The following is a 10,402-nucleotide window of genomic DNA, read 5'->3' on the forward strand; positions in this document are numbered from 1 at the left end:
GCCTGAGAGAGCGCAAATTCCTGTGCCTGCTGTTCTCATTTACCTTGTATACTGAAAGGAGTGACTCCAGCCTGCATAGTGTCCACAGTGGGAGAGCAACTGGCTTTTTCCTTTGATCACTGGCCAAGCTGGGGTTTGTACCAGCAGTGGCGTCAGATGCTGCCACTGTACATCCTACCACCAGACTCCAGGCATTACTTCTCCTGCAAGAACCTGCAGGAAACTCCCCCTGGGATATCTATTTTCTTTCTGTCCCTTCTGCCGTGCTGTGCTGGAGCTCTCTGTGGGGTTTCCTCTGCTTTCATGTTTCTTGGGAATCTGCTGAACAGGGGTGGCTGCAAGCACTGGGTCCAGACCCTGCGACAGATAACCTCATAGTGAGTTTTCCAGCTGCTTTCACTGGGGATAAGACCTAATTCCAGGCTGATGTGTAAAATACAAAAGATAGAGAGACTCTAAACTTCTTCTGTCTCTTGTGAGAGGCAGCCAGAAGGGACAGCCACAGGGATATGATGTGTGCAGCCACAGCTGCTGGACCCTGTTGTAACTCCAACCATTGCCCCACCACAGTTGCTTTCAAAAGGGGAAAAGAGTGCTATCATTTGCAGACAATATGGTGGCTGCACTGACCCAACTGGACTGATTTAGGTCCCACTCCTGCTCTTATTTATGCAAAGACAGTTTTGTCATTGACACAGCTGTGACTGGAACAGAGGCTGGGAGGTGCTGGATTTGGGAGTGTCTTTGATGTGGGGTGTGTTTGTCTGAGCAAGGAGGTTTCACATCCTAAAAAAAAGTAATGTCATATATAACTGATTTGCAATTGTGCCATGAACGGCTGGTCTTCAGTTGTGAAGTGCAGTTCAACAAAATAAAAAGCCATAACACTGGCCCGTAATACAATTAATAACATCTACTGGATAACTATTATGATTACCTTCACCACCTAGGAGGCCACCAATTCCCCTGCACTAGACGAATGCAGAACAAAAAGGACTGATTGTTCTGCAGTGGCAGTGTATTCCTTGGGCAAAGGAGGACCAGAAGGCCTCACAGTCCCCCACTAGCAGTCCTTTACAGGGCACAGAACAAGAGCATGGAGTGAGCTCAGGGTGACGGTCCCTGCGGACACTCTGGCTCTGAGCTGCCGGCATTTCACTGGTGCTTTGCACGGGGCAGCAGGCAAGGCAAGCGGGCCTGCACCTGGGGTTTGTGGATCGCTAGTGCCTGAGGCTTTTGAGTTTCTTTAAAAATTATATATATATATATATGTATATGTATATATATATATAAAAGCGAAATTTCAAAATTTTTATTTAACACGTTTGCAACTCTAATGGTAAAACTTGTTAAGCCAAGAATGTTTTGATTCCCTTTAAGCTTTTCATGCCTTTTCCAATTGCAAGCAATAAGCAGAAAGAAGGTGGTTTTTCAGAGACTGTGGCCCCACCGCTAGCAAAGGTTGAGCAGCACTCCACAAGAGCGAGTGACTTCCCAAGGGGCAGAGCATGGGGAAGCCAGGCTGCAACCCTTTCACAGCAGCTGCTGCAGCACCACAGCAGCCCCCCAGCGCCCCGGCTCAGCCCGCAAGCACTTGGCGGTGGGGAAACCCGGGCTGCCTTCCCACCCTCACCTACAACTATCTCCATTTTGAGCTCTGCACAAGAGCCCACAGGGTGTTGGCCCATGAGAGGTTATTTAATAAAGCTGTAAATATCCTCCCTGGGGTGGGATACGAGGAGGGGAAGGCGAATAAATAAAGCATGAGTATAACTTCTGGCTCTGTTCCCTGCTGGGACACTGCCAGTCTCGGTAGAGGCACTAGCCCTCCACCCTCGTGCAGTGCTGATAAGACCTCAGTGTGTCACAGCCTTCGGAAAGGCTTTGACCGGGTGTCCTTCGCTCCTAGATTTTACAGCCAGTAGCAAGCCCGTGCTTCACAGATTGGGCCTCAACTTGAAAATGTAGCAGTGCTCAGCTTTCAGAAAGGCACCTAAACTGACACACTCTTTCAATACTGTATTTGGAAGAGGGGAAAAAGAGGAGGATAAGAATTTCCTCTGGTAAAACTTGTCTCATTTCCACTAAGTTAGGACCGGATTAAGACACAGTTATTAATCCTTTTAACTCACTGCTCCTCCCTCCAGCTGAGTCCAAATACCGATTTTTGTTTTTGTCATGACCTTTCTCCAGTTAGCGTCCCCTTCAGCCATTTATTGACTTTTTCACTCTTTTCCTGCTTTAGAAATAATGCTTTGTTACAGGGGAAAAAGAAAGAGGGAAAATTAGCAGTAATTTTTTTTCGTCTTCAACTACCAGCATGGTTAATGGGGACAGTCCCTTTTTATACCTTTTAGCTATTTCAGGCACATGCAGTGGGGCTTTCTGCCAGAAGAAAGTGGTACCCCTCTGACCACACTGCTGTTGCTAATGCCAGTGTAGATCAGGTCCGGTGCTCTCCAGACATTGGACTGCTGTAATTTTTGCCTATGACAGTCGGGGGGTTCACCGCTGCTGCAGGACAGGAGGGTTTCCCACCCTCAGCCATGAACCAAGAGCTGGTGCTGCAGAGACATTGGGAGAAAGCTCATGCAAATTAATGAAAATTATGATTTTAAAATGGATTAGTAAGACTGAGTAAAATCATGGGGCAGACACTCATCCAGAATAAAATCAAATAAAATTAAAAAAAAAGAAAACAGACTCAGGCCCCTCAGACAGAACAGTGGAGTCCCTGTCATTAGGATAGCCAAACGTTCTCTGCCCTTAAGGAGATGAAAAAGAAGATGTGGAGGAGACCAAATGAGATTAAGGCCACTTTAATGCTGAGTAAGAGTACCACATAGGGGCTTATTGCTTTTTAGCTATTCATGACCCTCCAGCACCAATCTGTTGCTTACATATACATCCCAACAGACAGACAGATACATGCTCTGTCATAAAAAATACTAGCCCTCAACCTGAAAATAGTGCAGGTCCTTTTAAAGGATTCCAACTCATTTCATGTTTTGTTCTCACTGATATGCCCTTCATTTTTAATATACTAGAGTCAATTAAATTATTAATGCTGATTTTACTGCATGTATGTAGGGCTGTATCTCACACTCTATATTCCCGGGAGCTTCATGGCTCATATCTTAGCCATACAGAGAGTCAGGCAGATGCACTGTTGCCAGCTCATATAGTTCAACGTTGCTTTACCTAAAATCCCAGCTCCTGGAATCATGCGATATTACAGAAATCTCATTTAAAGACAGTTTCTGTCCTCTGTTGTTGTGGAGTAAAAGCATGAATGCTAGAAGCTCAAAACCTAGCAGTCAAATCAAAAGAAACAACATGTACCATTTATAGTGTAAAGGACTCGCATGATTATGGAAAGCTGTGATTTCATAATATTTGGGATCAGTGGTATTTGACCATAGGAATTTCGGGAAAGCAAGAGGTCCCAAGGATAGCTTTTATTTAACAGGGACAGCAGCATAGACGGAAGTGGTCAAAACCAGAGCCAGCTCTGGCCCAGAAAACCCCTCAACTTAGCACTAGTTTCCCCTCAGGATGGCACTAAAGGAGGAAAAGACTTCCAAGGGGTACTAAAAGGCTGCCAAGCTCCCAGCGTGGCACTTTGATTTGGGGGCCACACTAAGCAGGAAAAATAGGGGGCAAACGATAGTCAGGATTGCTAAAGGCAAAAAGAGGGCAGCTCTTCTGGAAGGCAACCCACAACCGTCTACTTGAGTTCACCGGCAATTCCACCCGGAGCAGAGCACAGAAGACAAGAGAAGGGGGACAGGAATGACCCTCGGGGACGGCCGTGGAAGCAGGGAGAGGTGTTCATGCAAACCCTGGCCTTTAAGAAAGAAAAGCACGTAAAAACCCTGACCTGGCTTTACTTTTTCCTGTGCTGTATTTCTGTGTCAGAGCAGCCCCCTTTCAGGGGTAGCACTGTCCCTCTCATAGGAGACAGAGAGATGGCCACAGCTTGTAGCATTCAGCTACAACTCCCCTTAGAAATAAAGCTCTCTGCTGAGACATCATCAATATGATGCCGTTTCAGCAGTTGCCTCTGGTTTTTAAGCTTTCCATCCCTTATGGAGGTATGTTTAAGAGGAAATACCTGTATCTCATTTAACAGTACCTGCTCCGAGCAAAATCTGAAGTGAAGGGAAATGCTGGGAAGACAGGAGATTTCCTCAGCTGCTCTAGTTCTGCGCTTAGAGAACGGGGAATAGGGTCACAGCCCATTTTAGTCTAAGCTATGCTGGATTGTTTCTGCTTGTTTAATATAAACCATGGCAAACTCACGTTTCCTTCAGTTCTAAGAGACAGAGAAAGCAATAAAGCAGATCAGTCCAGGTATATCTTTCACCTATGTCCTACAGCAGAATTACAGAGTAGGACCAGACTAGACATTTACATTAACTCTGCAGGGGTTTGAAAGCACAGGATCGCTTTAATCTTTTTGGGTTTCTTTGATGTGAAGAAGGGTTTCCAAATAACTGAGCAATCAGAGCTTGAGACTACGTAAAAAGAAACATAACCCAAAAATCTCTGTATGAGAGCTTTTTTGGGGGGAGGGCTAAAACTGGAGTTGGTGTGTGCTTTAGCTGATTTGCAGGTAACTACTGATTTGGGAGCCTTGCCTTTAAGGATGGCAAGAATTGTTACCCCCTTGAGAAGTAAAATCATTCCTCATTTTACAGATAGGAAAACCAAAGCATGGAGCATTTAAAGGGATGTGATAAAGTCACACAGCCAGTCACTGACATAACCAGAACAGCAAGGGAGATCTCATATCTGACATGTCTGAGCCCACCATTTCTGTCTGGAGCATATGGGGAGATCATACACTTCCCTGTATGGCACTAAGAAGCCACTGAAAAATTCTGCAGTTTTCCACGAAAAAAAATCTCTTGACTGAAAACAGGTCTGAGAAGAGCAAGCCAGAGAAAAAAAAAAACTGCCAAATTTCAGAGCAGTTGGAGAAGAGGAATTTCAGCAGAAGCTATGTCTCAATACAGCTTTAGCAGGTGCCAAGGAGTCCAGAACCTCCCTTCATCTTATAGGAGAAGAAAAAACTTCAATTTCCACAAATAAAATCCCCCCCCAAAAAAAACCTTCAACCTTCAACCTTCAACCTTCAACTTCAAGCAAAAGGATTTTAACAGACACCAGACCAAGTTTGTATTTTCCACAAGAAAATCCAAGAGCACTGAGTTGTGCTCACTTCATTTGTCACAGATACACTTTGCCTTCAAGCGTATTTCAAACATGTAAATGTAGCTATTTCAGTTAGAGAATAGCACTAGAGTTATACCAATTTGACTGCACTGAGGTAGCATTAAATTAGCTATTTCTAGCTTATTTGTCTGTTTTTAACTTTGTCCTTTTAATGTTATTCTTGTTCTCCATTATTTATGGTTCATTCCTTCTATTATAAACGCACTGGTGAAATAACCAGAAGGACGTGTTTAGCCTGATTTTCAGCTAAGATCTTACAGTCCCTTTTTTATTTCAAAAGGGTTTGTGATTTCTGGAATTACCAAAGGTAATCTGTCAGTAAGAAAAGCGAGCCTTTTGTTTTTAGAGAAGGTTGGGCAGGAAGGAGAAAGAAAGAACATTTCATTACCAGATTTCTATAAACCAGATAGTAAAAGCTTTATTGGTCTACACACAAAATCACAGTGTGATTGTGCATTGCATAGGGTATACTTCCAATAAATAAATAAGTATTTACAAATGTGCTGGGTGTACAAAACAGTGGATTGAACCATTTCCATTAAGAAAGCTAGAGTTCATAAAACATATTTATTTTTCTTGGGGGTGCTCGATCACTCTGGCATATCAGAGGGAAAAAATGATGTGTGATAGCAAGTTCACTTAGCATGTAAAGTTGTATCCACCCAAAAGTGGGGAAGAGGAAGAAACACAAAATCCTTGAGAGCTTAGCAGTCACTTTCCTGATGCACAGCTAGCTGGCAACTTGCATGCCCCATTTTCAGCTAATTTGCAAGCAGCATCCAACCCTCTGGAGTTCTGTCTACCAGACTTTTGACTAGAAAACCAACTTTCTACCCAGAAACTAAGCACTGCTGCATGCAGATATCTCATAGGCATAAACCTGTCAGCAAAAGCTCGGTCACCGCCTGTTGAAGTTAATGCACAAACAGCCATTGGCTTCATACGAGATAAGGCTCAAGTATTAAGAGCCTCCCCCCCACACTCCTTTCTTTCAGCGTGTTTTCTTGCATGATACATATACTGGCACCGTGCTGGATTTGTGGAACTTCCTAAACCCATTGTCTTACTATTTTATAAAAGACCTGGAAAAATACATATAACAGTTTTCCAGATTTCCTCTGGTCTGTGGCTGCAAAGCAAACACAGGGGTCCTGCTCCCACTAAAGCCACTGGAAGTCCTGCCACCAGCTTCAACACAACTAGGATTTAGCCTCAGCCCTGATCGGGACAAGACTAAAGGAAACACAGGAAAAACTTTGCTGACAGGAGTGGTCAATTAAGCGGGCTTGTTAGCAACATTTTAATCCAACAATGAAAGAAAGTCACAGAAGAAATTGTGCAGTGAACACAAGGCACAGTCAGGCTTTGAAAAGACCTTTCCTGAAAAAAACTTACTCTCACATTCTTGGTATCCCCATTTAACCTCTGCGACCCCCTCCCCTCCAAACACCCCCAAAGCTGTAAGAAGGAATAAAACGCAGCCATTTTAGCCCTCAAACAGTGAAGTTCAGTAGGGTCCCTACTATTGCTATTGGTTTTATGCAAAAAGTGCCCAGTCGCTAGAGGTGAGAAGCTGTATAAGAAAAAGAGAAAGCACACAAAATTTCTGCCAATGATGCAGAGTGGTGCAGGGAAGGCAGGAGAAGTGCTGATCAAAAGATCTTTGCTACTTCTTTCATAATTAATCAGTTTAAAAAAATTAAACTGAACCTAAACAAAGGCAGGAGCATTCCAGCTCCTCTTCATCCCTGGGAAACCTTTACCTCCAAGCTGGTGGCATACTTTTCAGCTGAGAAGGAATTCGGATGACCTAGCTGACAACCATCAGGCAAGAAACCGTTTAAGGTCCATCATTATTAATTAAATAGTCTATTGTATATGTGCTCTTGCCTCCCAGTCAATATGGGCTTAAAAAGTCAGTTCCAAATGCAGACATTCCTCCCATAACACATACACATACACCAAGTCTTTCGTTGAAATTTCACAGCGATCGCTGACTCAGGCAAAGAGGAAAGCCAAAAAGGGTCTGACACGTTCTGTAAACGGAGCAGGAATGGAAAAGCTCAGCACAGGACGGTGTGCTTTTCACCGTCCCCATCCTTTGCAGCAAGTATTACTAGAGCTAGCTGAAACGCGGTAATTTTGGAAGGGTGGAGGTGATCATAGCTTTTCCTGAAATTCTTTTTTTCATTAAAAATGTGAAAAAGATTTAAACCAGTTCTATTCATCTCCCTCTCTCTGCTCCACCCGATTTCTCTACAGTTTCTGGTTAGAAGAGGTGCATCCTGGGGTCACCTGATGAAGTCCCATCTCCTTTTCTGTGCTGCTGCTGCACTTGTAATCCATAGTGGAGGGGGATCTGCAGCGCTTCTTCATCAGGTGGTAAACCAAAGCCAGCAGGACCAAAACCATGGACAGGATACTCACAGCGATGCCAACCAGAACACCAGGGTGGAGGTGGCCTGCCTTTGGCGGCAGCCGGGTGGGGGTGGGTGTTTTGGGGCCAGGCTCTAAGTCGCCCGAATATATTTCCTCTTCCTCGCCTATTTTTGCACACCAGTGCCGGTTGACAAGCTTGTACCCTGCATTGCAGTGGCACATGTAGCCGCCGGGGTGGTTTGTGCAATTCTGGTCGCAATAGTTCATGTCACACTCATCAATGTCGACGCAGAACTTCAACCCACCGCCCCGGTTGTCGAAGATAAACCCTTCAGGGCATTCGCAGGAGTCCTTGACGTGAGGGTCGCACTCGGCCAGGCACTCGCTCTGGTTGCAGTGCAGGACGCACTGCGTGGGCTCGTGGGGGTGGACGGCATACCCTTCGAAGCAGCGGCAGCGGTACCCCCCAGGCACGTCCTCGCACTCGTGCTTGCAGGGGGCCTCGTAGCAGTGGGACACGAAACGGCAGTGCCCCTCCACCATCTTGTAGCCCCGGTGGCAGCGGCACTCGAAGCCCCCCTCAGTGTTGACGCACTCCTGGTCGCAGATGCCCGGCTTGGTGGCGCAGTCGTCGACGTCCCTGCAGCTGCTGCCGTCGGCGGCCAGCTCGTAGCCGGAGTCGCACATGCAGAGGAAGCCGGGCCCGTCGGGCACGCAGTGGTGCTGGCAGGGCGCGTCGGCGCAGGGGGAGGAGCAGCCGCGCCCGTCGGCGCCCAACCGCTTCCCGGCGGGGCACAGGCAGCGGGGCCGCCCGTGCTCGGCGCGGCACGCCTCCTCGCAGCCGCCGTTGCCCAGCTCGCAGGGCCAGGCGCCGGGCGCGTCGCGGCCCCAGCGCAGCCCCCCGCCGCCGCCCGCCTCCGCGCAGCGCAGCTCCAGGCCCAGCGCCGCGACGTGCGCCGCGCTGCCCGGCGGCAGCGCCAGGAAGTCGCTGTCGCGGGCGCCGAAGGGGGTGGTGTAGGTGACGGCGAGGCCGGCGGCCGCCGGCAGCTTGGAGCAGCTGTCGGCGTAGTTGAACTCGCAGAGGAAGCCGGCGGCGGCGGCGGCGCAGCTCCGCTCCTCCCAGCGCAGGTCCCGCGCCACGGTGACGCAGTGCTGTCCGCAGCGCGGCCGCCGCTGCCGCCAGTTCACGTAGTCGGTGCGGCGGTCGCCGGTGACCCACTGGAAGCCGCGGAGCCGCTGGGCCGGCTCGGTGCAGGCCTGCGGCAGCCGCAGTCCCAGCCACAGGGAGCCGCTGCGGTTCTGCACCAGCAGCGCGATGGCGTCCTCGGCCACGGTGGAGCGCACCGTCATGAGGTGCCCGCCGCGCCGCTCGCACGCCGCGCTGGCCGCGTCGAAGGGCCCCGGCTGCCAGAAGACGCTGAAGCAGTCGTGCTCGATGCACTGCGTGCCCGACGGCGCGGGCTCCAGCTCCGGCTGCGGCTGCGACTCCGGTGGCGGCAGCCCCAGCCCCAGCCCCGCCGCGGCGGCGGCCAGCAGCAGCGGCAGCGGCGGCAGCGGGAGCCGCCGCATGTCGGGGGGCGGCGGCGGCGCCGGGAAATCTCTGTCATGCCTCGGCGCCCGTGCCCGCGTTTTTATAAGTGCTCCGGCCCTCCCTGCCGCCCGCCGGAGGAAGGAAGTGCCTCTGGGGAAGGGCTGATGCTGCACGGAGTGATTGCGGCGGCGGCGGGATGGCCCCGCTGCCCCGGCCGTGAGTAAATCGCGGCCGCCCTGGCAGGGCGGAGGCGCCCCGGCGGCGGGGACCGGGCGGGGGCGGGCGCCCCGTCCGGGCCAGCCGCGCACGGCCCCCCGCCCCGGGAGGGCGGCGGGAGCGGGCTCCCGGCTCGCCGCGGCGCACCCCCCCCGCCCGCGCTGTCTGACCGAGGATCCTCCGCCCCCGCGGCGGCTTTCGCCGTCGGATGCCCTATCTGCGCGGTGCGACTCTCGTCGGGGCCGGGAGGCTGCGGGCTGCGAGGGCAGGGAGCCCCGTCTGCCACCCCCCCCCCCCCCCGAGGAGTCCTTGGCAGCGGGCAGGGAAGCCGGGCGCTGCCCGGTGCCAAAACTGATGGGTGCTTCCCTGCCGGCCCCCACATCAGGGGTCCGGAAAACTGTGGGCTGATTTCTGCCGGGTATCCCGAGCAGGGCATGCTCCAGGAAGGGGTGCTGCTCCCCTAGCAAACTGGACTGGGAAACCCCAGCCGGGTGGCAGGGCACCTGAAGCCTCTGCGTGGTTTCTGCTGCCCAGAAAGCTCACAGCACCTGACCTGGCACGTATCTCCGCAGGGTGCATTTGGAGTTGGCTTCCGCAGCGGCCGTGGCGATGTTACGGCAGCATCCACAAGGTCCGGGAAAGAGTGGGGACCACAGGCTCGGACAGAGGGCTCTGCCCACAGACAAATTGCATCTTCTGCCTCAGTATCCTCGCTGTGTATAAGATGATGCTGTTGCCCTTTTAAGGAGCTCAGAGAAGTAGAGATAAAAAAAATAATAAAACCAGAAGGGCTGAGAGCTAGTCTTAATAACTCTGTGGGTCTGCAGGGCACTGTATGTGATGGAAAAAGTCCCTCGAAAAGTTTCTGTAGGTCCAGCTTTCCAAATCATTGAGATATGAGGTGCTGGGTACCTGTGACCATGGCAGCTTTGAGGATGTGGGCTTCAGTGTCTGAACAGACCACAGAAGAATCATTATTCTCCTTCTAAAAAGGAGGAACAAAAACTAGAGGGAGGGTGGCTTGCTGTAGGTCACCCA

At 50.4% G+C, this 10,402-nt stretch overlaps 1 protein-coding gene across 1 annotated transcript; it reads right to left on the minus strand.

Annotated features, from left to right (window-relative positions):
- Positions 1-5,630: 5,630 nt before the first annotated feature.
- On the minus strand, positions 5,631-9,616 carry THBD (thrombomodulin). The gene has a single exon (XM_064509896.1). It carries the CDS (start codon positions 9,184-9,186, stop codon positions 7,495-7,497), a length of 1,692 nt encoding a protein of 563 aa, XP_064365966.1. The 5' UTR covers positions 9,187-9,616; the 3' UTR covers positions 5,631-7,494.
- Between the last annotated feature and the right edge of the window lie 786 nt (positions 9,617-10,402).

The sequence above is a fragment of the Dromaius novaehollandiae genome, chromosome 3, assembly GCF_036370855.1.
Source record: "Dromaius novaehollandiae isolate bDroNov1 chromosome 3, bDroNov1.hap1, whole genome shotgun sequence".
Lineage (NCBI taxonomy): Eukaryota > Metazoa > Chordata > Aves > Casuariiformes > Dromaiidae > Dromaius > Dromaius novaehollandiae.

Coding starts and splice junctions, on each gene's coding strand:
- THBD (XM_064509896.1), bottom strand. CDS start 9,186: ATGCGGCGGCTCCCGCTGCCGCCGCTGCCGCTGCTGCTGGCCGCCGCC.